Source organism: Dunckerocampus dactyliophorus, chromosome 16, assembly GCF_027744805.1.
Source record: "Dunckerocampus dactyliophorus isolate RoL2022-P2 chromosome 16, RoL_Ddac_1.1, whole genome shotgun sequence".
Classification (NCBI taxonomy): Eukaryota; Metazoa; Chordata; class Actinopteri; order Syngnathiformes; family Syngnathidae; genus Dunckerocampus; species Dunckerocampus dactyliophorus.
In genome coordinates this window covers 10994864-11011343 of record NC_072834.1, presented here as the reverse complement: position 1 = coordinate 11011343, position 16480 = coordinate 10994864, and the positions used below count along the sequence as shown (strand labels likewise).

General features: G+C 42.9%; 1 protein-coding gene across 6 annotated transcripts in view; it reads right to left on the bottom strand.

The window, feature by feature from the left end:
* The window catches only part of LOC129168758 (ryanodine receptor 1-like), a 52955-nt gene that overhangs the window by 34931 nt on the left and 1544 nt on the right, over positions 1 to 16480 (bottom strand). For all 6 annotated transcript variants that reach the window (XM_054754401.1, XM_054754402.1, XM_054754405.1 and 3 more), the window contains exons 2-52: positions 14259 to 14378; positions 14090 to 14188; positions 13985 to 14005; positions 13843 to 13917; positions 13673 to 13751; positions 13269 to 13381; positions 13090 to 13189; positions 12916 to 13012; positions 12765 to 12839; positions 12522 to 12678; positions 12285 to 12449; positions 12074 to 12195; positions 11804 to 11990; positions 11598 to 11733; positions 11046 to 11141; positions 10814 to 10932; positions 10602 to 10735; positions 10277 to 10518; positions 9986 to 10178; positions 9682 to 9898; positions 9510 to 9614; positions 9307 to 9410; positions 9139 to 9222; positions 8882 to 9041; positions 8668 to 8815; positions 8379 to 8584; positions 8127 to 8301; positions 7607 to 7815; positions 7148 to 7506; positions 6937 to 7066; positions 6694 to 6854; positions 6463 to 6625; positions 6294 to 6380; positions 6000 to 6226; positions 4784 to 5222; positions 4131 to 4718; positions 3849 to 4049; positions 3636 to 3747; positions 3402 to 3545; positions 3018 to 3291; positions 2819 to 2933; positions 2602 to 2734; positions 2414 to 2508; positions 2198 to 2333; positions 1940 to 2126; positions 1757 to 1868; positions 1556 to 1676; positions 1111 to 1280; positions 806 to 1026; positions 638 to 728; positions 16 to 156 (exon numbers count right to left, since the gene is read on the bottom strand). In XM_054754401.1, the coding sequence (XP_054610376.1) occupies positions 16 to 156; positions 638 to 728; positions 806 to 1026; positions 1111 to 1280; positions 1556 to 1676; positions 1757 to 1868; positions 1940 to 2126; positions 2198 to 2333; positions 2414 to 2508; positions 2602 to 2734; positions 2819 to 2933; positions 3018 to 3291; positions 3402 to 3545; positions 3636 to 3747; positions 3849 to 4049; positions 4131 to 4718; positions 4784 to 5222; positions 6000 to 6226; positions 6294 to 6380; positions 6463 to 6625; positions 6694 to 6854; positions 6937 to 7066; positions 7148 to 7506; positions 7607 to 7815; positions 8127 to 8301; positions 8379 to 8584; positions 8668 to 8815; positions 8882 to 9041; positions 9139 to 9222; positions 9307 to 9410; positions 9510 to 9614; positions 9682 to 9898; positions 9986 to 10178; positions 10277 to 10518; positions 10602 to 10735; positions 10814 to 10932; positions 11046 to 11141; positions 11598 to 11733; positions 11804 to 11990; positions 12074 to 12195; positions 12285 to 12449; positions 12522 to 12678; positions 12765 to 12839; positions 12916 to 13012; positions 13090 to 13189; positions 13269 to 13381; positions 13673 to 13751; positions 13843 to 13917; positions 13985 to 14005; positions 14090 to 14188; positions 14259 to 14378 (8145 nt within the window). The remainder of the gene's footprint in view (positions 1 to 15; positions 157 to 637; positions 729 to 805; positions 1027 to 1110; positions 1281 to 1555; positions 1677 to 1756; positions 1869 to 1939; positions 2127 to 2197; positions 2334 to 2413; positions 2509 to 2601; positions 2735 to 2818; positions 2934 to 3017; positions 3292 to 3401; positions 3546 to 3635; positions 3748 to 3848; positions 4050 to 4130; positions 4719 to 4783; positions 5223 to 5999; positions 6227 to 6293; positions 6381 to 6462; positions 6626 to 6693; positions 6855 to 6936; positions 7067 to 7147; positions 7507 to 7606; positions 7816 to 8126; positions 8302 to 8378; positions 8585 to 8667; positions 8816 to 8881; positions 9042 to 9138; positions 9223 to 9306; positions 9411 to 9509; positions 9615 to 9681; positions 9899 to 9985; positions 10179 to 10276; positions 10519 to 10601; positions 10736 to 10813; positions 10933 to 11045; positions 11142 to 11597; positions 11734 to 11803; positions 11991 to 12073; positions 12196 to 12284; positions 12450 to 12521; positions 12679 to 12764; positions 12840 to 12915; positions 13013 to 13089; positions 13190 to 13268; positions 13382 to 13672; positions 13752 to 13842; positions 13918 to 13984; positions 14006 to 14089; positions 14189 to 14258; positions 14379 to 16480) is intronic.

Below are 16480 nucleotides of genomic sequence, written 5' to 3'. Positions count from 1 at the left end.
TCACCACTACAATACCTTGTGTGCAAGAGACTCAAAGATGCCCCAGAACAGTTTGCGGGTCAGGTGCAGCTCTTCCTCTGATGCAACACCAAAGTTGGCCCAACCATTAGGGAGGCAGTAATATTTCCAACAACGCTCATAGTGGTTGGTCAACAGCTGCAGGGCACAGGAAATACAAATCACAGTTCCATTACAAATTGTGTGAATGCTGGGTGATGCAGAAAAAATACATGAAGGACACTGGTCAACACATCAAAGCATATCACAGCAATCCTGATGCAAAAATAAGACCACAGATATCAGATCAAAGCAATCGGTTTAGACACTTTGTAAGTGCAATTATCTTCCCTTCTGGCGCTACTAAGATATCATTACTTTTTCTGACATTTTTATGGATAAAGTTTTGTCACACTCATGTTTGGGATGAGACAAAAAATAGCATACCCATCCAGAATGAGAGAAATATTTAGTTCTTCCGTGAGTTCTAATTTGTTAAACATTTACAACAGTGCTGTCATTACATACACTTAAATCATTTCTCGTTTAGATTTTTTGGGATCTTTGACTCTCATCATTAATTTCACTATGTCAAGATTAGATTTCGATTTTGTTCCTAGACTTTTAAAGATTCACTTACTTTCAGTGGCATTTTGGCATACTCATTGAGAATGGGCACATCAAACACCAGCCGTCGGAGCAAATGTTGAAGCATAGATGGGCGTAGATGCCTGCAGCGAAGATAACCACAGATAATCACAGACATCAAGGAACCAAAAATATGAAAAGTTTGTCATGAGTTTCTCACTTGCACAAAGCCATAAGGCACTCCTCAATGATGTCTCTTTGGGCCTTTGTAAATGCTCGTCCACGAGACAGCCGGTAGATTGTATGCAACATAGAGTCAATCATGATAGCTCGGTGATCACTGCCAGCAAAGAGTGGGGCGCACTTGGTGATGAGTGGCAGCACAGCAGAGCACAGGTAACGGTTCAGAGCTAGGGCCATCTCTGTGGTGCTGAAGGCAGCCTAGTGGACCGAAAACACAACAGTAAAAAATAGTATGCAACTATGAAAAACACACAGAGGACAGTGTTGTCTGTTAAACCTTACTGTGTCAAGAGAGGCAGCAGCCCTCATGTCAGGCAGAAAGCCAACCTCCAGCACATGGAGGAGGAAATCCTGATTATCAATACCATACACTCTGTCGAGGAACAGAACCATTGGAGCCTTGTGATCTGGCACAAAACTGGCTGACATCTTCGGTTCTATGATGCTGTTGTCTAAATAAGACATATAAAAAAGCACCCATTACATACTGTAGACATATTTTGCAATAACCATCAATCTGTCAAACCTGCTTTTATGGGTTATAAAAGTCATGTAATCTAAGACAGGAATATGATCTGAAGGATGGGATCACTTGGTCAAAAGGCCAAAGACAGAAATATAAAGTATAACTCAACTATATAACTGTATTCCTGCTTAATACATCACAGCAAAATCACATACTATCAATATATGCTGGATAAAGTTGAAGTGAGTGTTCACTGTTTACCTTTCCCAAAAGAAGGAATCTGAACAGGAAGGCTAATGACTCCCACCAAATCCTCAATAGGGACCAGAGACCTTAGGATAGCTCGGATCCTCAGGGCCTCGCCTTTTCCAGCCTGGATCAACTGCAAGAGATAAAATCTTGGTCCCTCAGTAAAATTTCCTTTTTGTCTTACCTGTCTGAGAAGTCAAGTAAACCACTTACATGCATCTCCGGGGCACAACGCCCCAGCAAGTCAATAAGGGCAGAGTAGAAGGACATGATGGCGTTTCCAAGGTGCACCCTGTTCTCCTCATGTTGCTCTTCCCCTCCAAACCTACAAATAAAAGACAACGGCTTAACAACTGATAACGTAATGTTCATTTAACACAACCAGTGGAATCTTACATGGGAAAGCGCCTGTCTTTCTTCACACTAGGACCATCTCTTGCAGGATCCTCTGATATTTTTATGGCCTCTTCAATGGCAGCTAACAGACCATTACCACCTTCCCCTCTGAGGGCTGGACCAAAGCATTCTGGCCTCCGGATGAGGAGGCGCACCACAACATTGGCATTCTCCTCTACGCTCTCTCCTGGGTAACATGAATTAGTATTAAAAACAGATACAAAATTATTAAATCATAGAGTAAATTACAAAACGGACCATTTACAAATACAGCAAAACGAAGAAAATCAAGGTATTTCTCTCCTCCGCATGGATTCCAGCCGATGTCCGGGTAGCCTTTGGAGAGGAGCATTGGACAGCTCTGAAGTCCACATCCAGCTAAATACTTCACCACCTGAAAAGACATCACTCTGCTCAAGTACTATGCTATACTTTGCAGCATATGCGCTACTGTAATTATTAGTTGCCTTTTACCATTTCTAGGTCTTGTTCTTGTAGAGCCAGCGCCAGTTCATTGTTGTCAATACAAGAGGCTGCGGCCACATCCAAGGGGGTGGAGCCGCGCATGCCTACAGAACATCGCATAATATTCAGCTTCACACACATCCTGTCTTAAGACAAATCACCAAGATCCATAGCTGCATTATGGGAAATATAGTTACCCAGGCCGATGCCGCTGTTCTGAAGCAGATAACTGAGATGATCAAACATAGAGCGCTGGTTCTGGCGACTGATACGACAGAAATAGCACAGAAAGCGACAACAGTTTGTCACCACTCGGGGAAACCTGATCTCCTGTGGGAAGAAAAGCAAATGAAAAGTTTGTTTATTTAGAACATGCAATGTATTTGGATTTATCTATACAAATGTAGTATGTACCTTTGAGTCTCCCCCTCCAAGTACATTAACCATGACCTCCATGACTGTTTCATGCATGCCCAGAGCTCTCATCAAGTTCGGGTGCTGATAGAAAACTTTGTTGCTCATAATATTCCTAAGGGGAGAAATGTAATGTCGAAATTGAGTCAGTGATTTGACATGGTAAAAGTACATGAAAAATTAAAAATGTTTTATGAACCCAATGCTTTGAATCATGAGCCTCTCCTCCTCTGGACCCATCTGGACTATAAGCAGGGAGCGGATCTGGCCCAAGCACTCCAACAGATCCATAGTGTCCTGGATCGAGACTGCATTGATGGTGTAGGCCTTGGGGAGGGCACGTATGAGCTCCCCCAGCCCGTCATACTGCCTATGGAGGAGGCTGAACATCATACGAACAAGCTCAGGGTTCTGGATAAAGGACTCCTGGGCCCAATGGATCATAGTATGGGAAATCAGCTCCTGAAGGGTGGCTGGGGAGAAAAGAGTACAACGTGTGAAACAATAATGCTGATTGAATAATAATAATTTCAAATAGCTGCTCATATGGGCATGTTTGCATTGGCATAAAAGGCAGACTCACTTGGTTTTTTATCTTCCTCAGGTTCAGGTTCCTCCTCAATCTTCTTCTGGCGGATTTTTTTCACCTTTTCCAGTAAACGGAGCAGTCGTCCACGTAGAGAATAATCTACCACCTCCTCTTGCTCCTCTTCCTCAATATGGACACCTGAATAAGAATACACTTTGACACCAGATCTTTAAAGTGTCCATTTTGAATGCTTATGGTCGTGGGTGCGCTGCCTGTAACACAACTGACCACAATGTTCCAGCAGAGCATTGTGAAAGGCTTGCAGAGCTTCACGGACCTCTTCTGGAACTGGGCAGTCTTCATCTTCTGCACAGTTCTTGAAGTTCATGAGCATGTTGACCTACAAATTTTTGTAAGCAACTACAGCTCTAATTTCAGTTCTAAAAATGAGGAAGAGACCTGAACAATTTAAGACTGTTTGCTGAGTGTACATATGTCTACCTGTTCTTGTGGTGGGGATCGGAATTCACGGGTCTTGCGTGCGGTCTCGGCAGCACTCATTGTGAAAGCCAACATCAGTTCATTGTACCGCTGCCTCTGGTTGGACTGTATCTGGCTGACGAGTTTGTCTGAAAAGGCAATAATAGCTTCTACCCTGTGGCGGAGCTCGCAGTCACAGAAATACTGCAGCAGAGTACACATCTAAAGAAGAAATGTTAGTCATAGTATTACCATATCATTATTTTATTGCCTGCCTTTTTGTCGAAAAACAACACTGCATACCTGTAATTTGACAGACTCAGGTAGCTTCATTTGGAACAGTCCTTGCTCTAAATGTTCCTCTTTAGCCTCACCACTCGGCTCACCAGATTTGATCTCTTTCTCTGTCTCATCTGCTCCTTTCTCTCCATTTACTGGCTCTGTCTCATCAACCATTTCCTCATGTGGCAAGATGGGTTCTGCCTCCTCCAGGTCTTCTTCCTCTTCCTCCAACTCTTCCTCCTGCTCTTCCCCAAGTCCATCATCATAAAACTCCTCCTCCTCCTCCTCCTCTTCCGGCACATCTTCATGTGCTTCATCTTTCTTTATTTGCGCTTTAAGGGATACTTTAGGTTCCTTCTCTTCCTTGACTTTAACAATCTCCTCAACAGGCTCCTCCGTCTTCTTACCACCAAAGACCGTTGGCTCAATCATCTCCAGGATGTGAGTGACATCTTCATCGTCAAACACACCCATGATCAGGAGGGTACTGATGAGCTTCAGGATTGGAACAAAATGGAACTCAACACTACCCCCTACAGGATCTCTCATGGCTTGGCCTCCATCTTGCACAGCTTCTATGAGCATGTTTAGTGCTTTAGTCTTAAGTACCTGCAAATGAAAAAAAAAATATTAGTGAGGTGATTATAGCCTGTTGTCTCTATGTTCTACTTCACCTGCAAAGGAACTACTGGACTCAGTGTGTAGATGTCTGGATTTGTTCCAACAAATCCAGTGGAGGAAAAATGGAGCTTGGGACGCAGGCATGTGGTGAGACCAACACCAGGTAAAGCATGCGACTTGTCAGAGTACAAGGTGATACTACGTGTTTCATCTGACATTGGAACTATGAATTCCTTATTGGTTCCCAGCCGGTTCCTCTTTGCAGACTCGAGGTGCATGCTGATGAGCAGGTCATAAAAGCCGCTCCTCATTGGTCCGGGAAGGTAGGTGTTCTCTATGGCGTAGAAGAGCTGGGATTCATCCACGTGGCTGCATAGAGCGTGAGCCACACGATTGTTGCCCAGGGCACACACTGAACCATACAATTTCAGAGTGTGATAGTGAAACTTCAGCAAGTCCATTCGTTCGGATAGCTCCAGAATGTCAATGCACCTGGAAGACACAACAAGGTTAAATTTGCCTTTTATATATACAGTCAAACCTCGGTTTTCGAATGCCCCAGTTTTTGCATGGTTCTGTTTTTCACAAATATACTAGCCCAAAATCTTGCCGCAGTTTTTGTACACTGTCTCGGTTGTCGTATAATATTGCACGTAACAAACGAGTTTGTTTGCCCTGTATAATATCAATCTGCAAAATCAAGTGACCAAACAAAGCACACCCTACGCGTTGCTGACTGATTGTCTGTGGATTTTTTTTATTGAGTGTGACTACTAAATAACCCGCTATGGGGCCAAGGAAAGTTGCTCCCCTCCTCTCTCTCCGGTCCTCTTCACCAACAAGAGTCATCAATAAACGTCAAATTGATGTTAAATGTTTATTTGGCCATTTTATTCATAATTCATAATTATTTTGGATTGTTTTCTGCATGCAAAATTATAATTATTCTCTATATTATTATTATAATTATTCTCTATATATTTTTATGTGTCTGGAATAGATTAATTGGATTTATATTATTTCCTACGGGAGATTTTTTTGTTGTTGTATTGGTATTGTTGTGTTTTTTGTATGTTTCGGTTTTTGTCTGCCCCTTTTGGAACAAATTAATAACAAAAACCAAGGTTTAACTATATTTATTCTATGTATATATAAAAACAGATTGCTGAAGAAGGTTCACTTTCACCGCAGAGGTGTCCCATGTTTGATACAGCTATTGTATTGGCACTCACTAGATATGCAGGTGTCATGAAGTGCACTGACACTGACCTGTTCTCTTCTGGAATATGGAGGGCCATCATTGTGAGTGGCTCCTGGCACTGAACAAGCCATCCCAGTCTTTCACTAATGCGTCCTGTCTCTGGAGCCAAGAAGTGGTTGGGCATGCGGCTCCAGATGACAGGGGTTAACATTTGGACATCCAATCTGGGAGGGCACTGGGGCACTGGGTTCTTGCGCTCACTCCTGAACATGGCCGCGGAGATCGGCATGATGTTCTGTGAAGTGCACAGTTGAAAATAGTTAACACTGTTTGAAGATTTTATGGCTTAGACTGGAGCTGACCTTGAGCTTGCCAAGGTCAAACTGGATCATATTCTGATTGGAAGGCAGGACAAAGACGGCTGGAAACAGTTTTGTATTGGGCTCCACCTGAAAGACACGTCAACATTGCATTAAACAACAATAACTTTAAACAAAACTGTAGGCCGTATACTGTAAAAGGTTATTGAACCTGGTAGAATGTGTTGATCTCTTTTCCATTAGCAGTAAAGGTCATGAGTCCTGTGTCCAAATCAATGAGGCAGCCAATCACAAAGTCTTCCTGGCTCACTCGGGTCTGCTGGGAGCTGCTGAACTCACCTCCGCATACCATGTAGCAGTTACTGCGTTTTATACTGTGGCAGCGACAAAGAACGTGAGCGCAGGTTTTTCAGTCATAAACGATACCTTTTTATACTTTTACCTGTCATGAATGTTGCCTTTATCATCACCTACGGTGACCGTTACATTTCTCACTTTGCTGAGGTCAAAATGTGGATCATACTGGTGATAGTCGGGTGTGATCCAGCCCACCCACACTCCACTTGGCTCCTGGCCCGCGAACACTCGCACAGAATAGTAGTACTGATAAGGGAAGTAGTTTCATGTAAATTAGGGGATGTACACTGGCCATGGATTATACATGATTCTAAAAATGACCTAATACCGTGGTGGTGTTGAGGATTATGTCCATGTCATCTCTGTCATCTGGCACTACGTCTTCCACTAAGCGGGGCATGGTGGGAACGACAGGTGGTGGAGTTATTAATGCAGCCTTCTTGGCCTTGAAAAGGAATCTGTAATAAAGAGTAAGAGTATTAATGACTTCATATGACAAGATGGAGTCCTCAAGTCACCTAACATGAGCCCACACAAACCCTTTTTTCTTGCTTTTCTCTGTTGAAGCATCCTTCTCGTTTTCGCCATTCTTGAGGGCAGGTATCTCCTTAGGCACAGAGGGTTCTTTCTTCTCTTCCTCCTGTTCTTTGCGGGTGGCTGACTTCTTGAGTATTTCAAAGTCAGAGTCAGGATCCACCTCTACTACCTCATCCTCAGGGATAGTGAGGGCACGAGTGAGGAGGGTGGTCCCTGCAGGGACTTTGAAAGTCTCGTGGAACTCCACTGGCATGCTGAGCCTGAAGAACAGTAAATCTGTGTTGGCATTCTGCGATCCAAATGTCTTGTGGGTCACCTTGAGACAGGGGGCAGTTTCCACTGTCCCATCAACACGAGACACCTAGAATGCATACAAGGCAGCAATTACTGACATTATGAATCATGTCGAAAAATAATAAAAGTACAATTACTGATGAAGACACTTTAATGCAACACAATACCTCAATGTGAGGGTGTTCAGTTGGTACAGTAATGTACTGAGGGAGGCTCTTACTGAACCACATTGTGATGTCTCTTTTCATATTGATGGCAAAGGGTTCGAATCCCTCCTGGAGACCACAGATAGTAAAGTAGCGGAGGCTGCTGACATTCTGACCCAAGTTGATGCGGCCCACCTGGGACAAGCCTAGACTGCATACAGGTAGGAAGCCTAGAGATGGTCCATAAAAACATTATGTGCAATAGGCAAGAGCATTATAAAAATGTGTTCAGACACCATATGGACAATAGTCTTAAGACACACTTCTTAATAAAGTCAATAATCAATCAGGGGTTGGATTTGACCCTTTAGTTCTGCCAGAATTGCTATTATTTAACGTGTTCTTGGCTTGCAAAGAGCCCTAACCACTACTGAGTCAAACATAACCAGAGATCTACTCATTCTTCCATTTTCACTGTCTGTTAGTGAAATGGTCATGTCCATATATAAATGTCTTCATCATCACTTGTTACTTTACTTACCCTCTCCGATCTCAATGTCCTTAAAGGCCATCTCTGAGCCAGAGTCACTGATCAACATCTCTCCATTGAGTGTGAACATGATGTTCATCTCTGTTAGGTCAATCATGCAACCCACCACGTCGCCGGATTGCCACTGCCGACCAAATGACTCATTTCCCACGTGCCATCGTTGGGCCTGGAAGTTAAAAATGGTTTATGCGGGTTTACACACACAGATGCCTCACAAAAATGCTAACTCTGACTCGATCCCACCTTGAAACCATTGAAGACATAGGCCCACTCATCTGCACCAAGTTCAGTGTCAGCTCGAACGCTGGGGCGGGCCCAGCCCACTCTCATCTCTCCAACGGTCACAGCCTCAAATTCAAAGTACCACTTCCCCTGTGTGACAGCATAAGACTTCTCTGCTCTGAACACTCTGATCTTATCTCCACGAGAGTTGCCTGCTCCATGTCCACCTGCAGAGACACAAGCGGAGCATAGGTAAAAACAAAATAATATATTAATGCTGTCCTTTACTCGACTGACTGTACAAACGCACTGCTCTCCTGGTCAGGTGGTTCAATGTTGTAGCCATAGCCGATGAGGGTGCGAACCGCTGCACAAACTGTATCTCTGTTAGTCTTTTTGGTCTTTTCATCCAATAGGTTGTAAGGAACTAGACGAGGATTGCGCTTGTTCATGATATCCTATTCAGGAAAGTATCTGTTAAAGCAATGGCAATTTATTTTCATGTCTTCACTACAGAAGGGTACCTGCACGATACTGTATGTCCAGCCCTGGCGAACTCGGTCTCTGGCCCATACATTGTGTCCATTTTCTGCCAGTCTCTCAACGAGAGTGTTCTGATTAGGAGTCAGCTTGACATGGTTGAGGTCCAGTGGAGCAGGCTTATAACCGCTACTCTGCATGTAACTACAAAGAACAATGTTGTGTATCAAAAAGGTCATTGGGCGCGTTTACAGTGACATCAGAATTCATCATTTTGAGACAAAGTTTCAAAAAAACATACGTTTTGGGAAGCTTGGTCCTTTTCAGATTCTCCTCTGCTTTCTCATCTCCCATTCCTACATGGCAGCCCAGTGCCAGCAAAGTCCTTTAAAATGATATCCATGGAATTAGAGACACAAATATGTGAAAGTGGTATTCATTTTTCAATCAAACTAAGGCACTGACTTACTTGAGAGTCTCTCCTGACATTGCTAAGTTATAGTTTTTCTCTGGTTCAGGCAGACTCTGGAAGTCAACCAAGCAAGGGTGCAGCTTCTTGTTGTCATCCCGAAACTTGATTCAGCCATTAAAAAGGATAGCAAAAGATCAGTTTCAGAGAGTGTTTTATTGTAAAACTAAGCGTTTTAGGTGACTTGAAGGAATGATACTCACTGGTCCATAGGTCCACCCTTGTTCAATACGAGTCACAGCCCATAACTCATGGCTATTCTCGGCTAGCTTCTCTCGAATACGCTCCAAATGGGGAGGAAGCACGATCTGGAAGGCAAAAAAAACTAAGGGCCCTTGTGCCATTTTCAGAATGATTCAGAAGATGACCTTTTACCTGTATAGTGTCCACAGGGCAAGGAGTGAAGGAAGTGTGTGAGAGGGACTGTGTTGGACCCAACAGGTTACGGACACCATCAAAGTCATGCTTATACTCCTTAATGGGCTCAATCCGCAAACGATCCCTTGGCAACACTGCCTCATAGCAAGGAGCATAGCCTGGAGGAGGAAGGAACTTGAAATCCCCATGACGGCCTCCAAGAAGGAATCGGATCCTTGTAGTTGGGGAGGATTTTTTTTTTTTATTCAGTCTCATGTTAACAGTTAACAGCCTACTTATTATATAATTCTATTTTAATTACTTCACGCCTGCAGAGAAGCTGACAACAGGGAAGAAGAGGCCATCCAAGTTGAAGTTCTCAAACATGCCCTGAACAGGATGGCCATTGATGCGGAAGGAAATGCTGGGCACATTGAGGTCCAAACAGCAGCTGATCACATCCTCTGCTGCCAAAATGTGTTGATTAGGTGTGGCAACATGACGCGGAACACGTCCTGACAACAAAAACAGATATGCATCAGATTTTAGCAATGCAGATAAAATAGTCCATGTATTTTGTGGAGAAACAAGAACAATACCATGTTCATTTTACCTGACCAGAGGTGAAGCCCATCAAAACCGTAAGAGTAGAGATCATCCCCGACACCATTGGCCCCCCAGCCCTCGCCTCCACCAGGGTATGGACTGTATCCCTCGGTCAGAGCCCAGCCCACACGCAGGTGGTATGGTTGTGCCGTGAGGAATGGCTCGACGTGATCCACCATCACCTCGAAATACCACTTTTTATACTGAGTGGATCCTTCGCAAGTGCCAAGGAAAATGTTGGGTCTCATGCTAGAAGAAGATTACAAAACAAGAGGTCTTTAGACAACATCTTTATCTTCACATGCACTGCATAAACATACGAACTGACTCACCTGGTGACATAATTGATAATGTTGGTTTGAAGCAGGAGGTCACGCCCGGGAAGTAGATTCTCTGTAATTAGGTTCTGGTTTGACCTCACAGCCACGCCGTTGCACACACATAGAGAGCAGAGCACATCGAGAACCTAGAGAATGGAAATCCGTGAGGTTTTTCTGGTGGGTGCTGCCTTGTACTGTGAAATACAACATTATATGTTCCAGACCTTGTGATTGCGTCCGTGCTTATCCAGTAAAGAAATGATGGACTTTATGTGATTCTCCTGGATGATATTCAGTACCTCTGGACTCTCAATCAGAACACAGTACAACACCTCCAGGATTCCTATAATTAAAACGTCACATGAAAAGTACTACTTCCAACCAAAGCAATGTATCTTAAGCAAGCGTATTTAAAGATAATATAATAAAACTACACAAACAGAGCTTCTGAAATACCTGAAGATGCCTCCAAACGATCCAATTTACTGACCAGCCAGTCAAGGTTATCGCAGAACAGCGCACAGTTTGATCTATTGCCTCGGATCAGAGAAGCTTTGGGAAGAAAAAGCAGCAAACATGATGTTTAATGCACTGTGAGCCAATACACTCAACAAACATATAAACGTAACACATTTTAGCTCCCATCTTTCATGAGCTGAATTCAAAAATCAAAAAATGTTTCTACATACACAATACTGTAAAACTGCACAATTTGGAGTGGTCTTTTTTGTGGCCAGCTAAAGGCAGACCTGTGCATTAATCATGCTGTCCAATCAGCATTTTGCTATGCCACATCTGTGAAGTGTATGGATTATTTCGGCAAAGGAGTTCTCACTAACTCAGATTTAGAATGATTTCTAAAAAATATGTGAGAGAGGCAGGCCTTTTCTGTACATTGAAAAAGATTTAGATCATTGAGTCCAGCTCATGAAAAATGGGAACAAAAACAAAAGTGTTGTGTTTATATGTTTGTTAAGTGTACTATATATGCGGGCAGGACAGTCATACCTAGCAACTCATAGAGTAAATTTACTATCTCCTTCCATGACTCTGCAGCTTCTTCTCCAGCATATTCTGAGAAGTGTGCCGCTGTGTTGTAGACATTCAGACGATCAACGCAGTCTAAAACAAGGGTAATCATCCCCTGTCAAGAACAGCAAAGACTTAGAGAGAAGAAGGCTTTAAAATGATAAGCGGTAATACATTAGACAAACCTCTTCTTGAAAAAGGTTCTGCCTGTTCTTGAGGGAACGGAGTTTAAACTGTTTGTCCTCATGTTCCAGCTCCTCCTCAGGGGGCCGGAAGTAAAAAATCAGGTCTTGAAGTGAGAGCACCACCGTGTCCATTGGCAGATTAGGCGGATTTGCAGATTTGTTTTTCCCACTCAGGGCATCTAGACCTCTGGTGACAAATGGAAAACATATTTATAGTATACAAGACCAATGGACAGCTAAGGAAATTGTGTATGAAATGATAAGCAGTACTTGATGAACTGGTTGAAGAGGCCTGTCGTGCTGTAAATCATCCTTGCAGCTTGAGACTCTTCAGTCTGAGAGCGCGCAACTGTGAGTGCATCATCCATGTGACCTTCTTTATGGAGGATGGCCTATGAGTTGACCAAATGATTATGCTCACAGCCCATCTATGCGTATGGCCAGGATAACACCAGCATGTTTCTTCTATAATCTGGATTACCTTTCTCTTCAGAGGACCTAAACGGGCAGATTTGGCATCCACAGCTGCATATGTGAGCCAGAGACCAGATGAAGCGTGTTGTACAAAGCACATGGACTCTCCATACTTAATCTCCGGGATGCCCATCCCTTCCACATCACGTTTCTGAGTGACTTCAATTTTTTCCTGTAGTTCACATGAAGAGTATTTTGTTCATTAAAGCTGCTGTTTGTTTCCACTTGTTTGCATGTCACTCACCTTTGAAATTCTGAAGCAGAAGGCTGCCATTTTAGAATTGGCCTTCTCGGGGTCCACCAATAGCAGCCCCTTTTCTTCATCTAGGAAAAGGTACCTTCCGGTTGTTATGTGACGTATTCTAAACGACTGGCCCCACTTAATGTGACCACCACTCCACCTGAAGTTCCATGAATTAGAAAATGAAAAGACAAACTGCCAAGTCACTCCAAGTGGAAATTCAGAATTTTTATTTAGGAGACTTACGCGATGCGCAGTGGCTCAAGTCTCCACAAGGACCGAGCATGACTGCACACAGCTCCTCCTTCGTAATGAGCAACTCTTAAAGACATATACAGTAAAACATGTCAGATATTTTGTGCCCAGTTGGAGAGAGGATTTGAGAGGTTTTGCTCACCTGCGCTGGTCATCTCCTTGGTCAGCTGCTGGGATTGCCAAACACTCATCCATGTGACCATGGAAGAGCCTGAGCACATACCCTCCAGTCAGAAAACCTGAAGAGGGTGAGAGTCACACATCTGAAGGAGAGCAAGGAGGTTTATGCATACAAATAACAAGAAGATAAGCAGACCTTCAGCTAGCTCACAACCCGACATCACAGGAGTCATTGTCCACAAGGTTTGCATGAAGGAAGCATCGACCATTAAGTCACCACTGGCGTAGGACAGATGCTGAAAAGAAGTAAAAATGAGCAATTAAAGAGACACTGTCAGCAAATGAACAGGGCCTGTTCATACAATTTGCATTTACCAAATATCGCTCTGAGGAAACGCTGACAAGAATCAGGTCATCTCCCACTCTGACTTTCTCGCCTTCAGATCTCTGCTTGGAGGCTGGATGGATGGTCCACCAGCAGGCTTCTCCTGCAATACACAAATGTATCGACGTGTTTCTAGCTAGTCTAGTGCTGACTAGAACTAGGCAAACAGAACGACTGTATTAGCATTGGCTCCCATTTAAAAGTAAATTGCTCTTCAGCAATAAAGCTTTCACTGGTCAGGCACCAAGAGACCTTTATTTACAGTAAGTGCCAGCCAACATAATTAGGGTTGGCTCAGGTTTATTTCTTAGCTATGCTGCCATTGGCTTGTGAATGCCTTTGCTGTGAATAAAACTAAATCTGCAGTACAGTGAGTGGTGAAGTTTGCAGGCACCTGTGGAGTCTTCCTGCAGGCCCACATCAAACGCCAGTTTGTCTGTGAGTGAGCGTGATGTTGTCAAACAGCTCAAGTACTGTGGCAAAAAAAGGATGTCAAAGAAGAGAAAAAAGGGAAGGTTTACAGGCAAACATTTAAACAACATGTCTGAGTGTAGGTGTGCTCACCATGCTTGAATGAGTGTGTTTCAAGAGGATGGCATGTCCATACAGTAGAGTACGATGACCCCCACCTTGTGAAGACTGACACAAGCAGGTAGAAAGGTTGCTCATTTGTGACCTCTTAGACAGAAAAGTCAAATGAACTTACCCATTTGTCCAAATCAACAGCCTACGGGAGACAAAAGCAGGGGTCGGAAAATGTAAAAGTGACATCCTTTAGAAAAACTATTATTAAGAATAGAGAATGGCTGACCTCATCCACAGAAGTGTTGGACAGCATCTCCTGTAGCGCACGCACAGATAAGGACTGCTCCAGTATGAAGCAGCAGATCGCCAAATCAGGTGGAACATTCTGAAACATGACAAGCCTTCAGCATATACTGTACCAACAAAGAAACTGAAAAATGCACAACACGCTATACCTGAGCATTGGAGGTGGTCTCCAGGAAACAGAGACGATTCCCAAATCCCTCGCATGACAGGCAGACTTTGATCTGCTCTTTTAGGATGGAGGCTGTGCACTGCAGAACCACATGATCATCCTACAATAGACAACATGAGTAGAAAGTGAGTACAAATATATTCAGGATGGGCCTCCATGTGCAAATTGCATTCATGTCATGCCATTGTCAAAACAATCAGATTGTCAGGGGACATTTGCATGGCATTCAGGAGGTTCTATTAACTGTTCTGGTGTCATTTACAGGTGTTATTGTAAGGAAATTCAACATTTCATATTGTTTGCAATGATTATTATTTACTGATAACGTTGAGTGTATTTCTCTAAATCTCTCTCTAAATCAGCTGTGAATCATATAAATCGTCAGTGGGGCACAGCAGCTTGAGAACAGTGAAAAAAAACCTGCTAAGTTGACTTAAATTATGTTTAAAGAAAAATGAATGACTTTTTAGTTTTGATGCTGAGAGTCTGGAGTGAACAGTAACCACCAGAAACCAGTTTTTCAGGGACTAAGGGAGGCCCCAGGATCTAAATTGCTTTTGACCATAACATTTACTGTATTTGTTACTGTATTGCTGCCATCATTGTGGTCAGCCCCTCTTAGTCTCTGAATCTGGCCCCGCTCCCCCACCCCGTCATATAAGCCCTCTATTTCAAGCCACTGCACCTGCTGTTCGCACATCCCCTTTTGGAAAGCACAAGATATTTCAGATTTCACTGGAAAGCGTGTCCCACATTGCCATACATGTTTAATGTATATATTTCTACTATCATTTTATTTTATTTTTTAAAATGGTGTTCCTGCTACCACAAGATGGAGTTCGATTTAATTTTATTTCGATTTAATCAATCTAAAGCAAGTGCTTTAACAAACACACTGTTAAAACAATGTAATATAGTTATGGGGTTTGTTTAATATTTCAGTATACGTTTACTGCACATTAGACGTTACATGTACAGTGGTATCTCGGTTTTTGTGTGCCCCTGTTGTTGTAGGATTTGGTTTTGCACAAACATTATCGCCAAAAATATGTCTCCGCTTTCATACACTGTCTCGGTTATCGTACGGCCAAACAGTGTGGCTAACAAACAAACAAACAGTTCCCAAACAAAGCATCCATGCACTGGTGAGTTAGTGTCTGTGAGGAATGGATAGTGGTTCTTTTAGAGTTGGAACACTATAGATAGATTCCAGCCAGGGAATTCTGAAATAATCTTTATTATGTGTGTGTGTGTGTGTGTGTGTGTGTGTGTGTGTGTGATTTATTTGTTCACAGGATGCACACGAACGATGAACAACTCTGCATCTGTCTCCTTTCTTCCTCTTATAAAGCACTGTGTGCCCTGTGCGGATGAGGCGTTCAAGCGCGCTGCATAGTTAATAGTGTAGCAGTCTGTGTTTTTTTTATTGAGTACGGCTGCAAAATAACCCACCATGGTCCAAAAAAAGTGGCAGGTGCCAAAACTTTGATGAAGAAGGTGAGAAACACTGTCGAATTCAAGAAAGAACTTGCAGCAAAGTACAAAGGCAGCGTCTGTTGCAATAGGGTTGTAATGCAAATGTTCCTAGTTAACACAGGTTGAAGAGGGAACAGTTTAAAGGAGACACATTGCCGAAAGCGAGCCAGGCCATTGTAAGTAATGATGACAGTACCTGCTGCTGAAGTTGACAATTAAGTTATTTTTTTTAATAAGGTTCAATTGAGCAAATACACAGGCCTAACCGTCCACTCTTTAAAGTTAAGTTTGTAACAAACAAGAGTCCTTCCTAGCTCCTTACCGTGCCCACCAACAAGAGTTATAAACATAAAAGTGAGGTCAAATGTTCAGTTCCTGAACTAGTTCCTTAGTCATTTATATGTATAGTATTTCACATTGTCTTCTGCATGGAAAACTATCATTTTTCCCTATAAAATATGTTTTGTGTCTGGAACGGATCATTTGCATTTGAATGACTTCTTATGAGAAAAATGTATTCAGTTTGCATACGTTTCAGTTTTCGTCTCAACTTTTGGAACGGATTAATGACGAAAACCAAGGTAACACTGTATATAAGAAGTGACAACCACAGTAAACCAGTTTTTCACTGGCACTTAAGGCAATTATTATAGAGCCCTATGAAATCTGCCTGGCAACACATGGCTGCGTAGATGTACACAATGTGCAGACCAGCAGCCAATGATA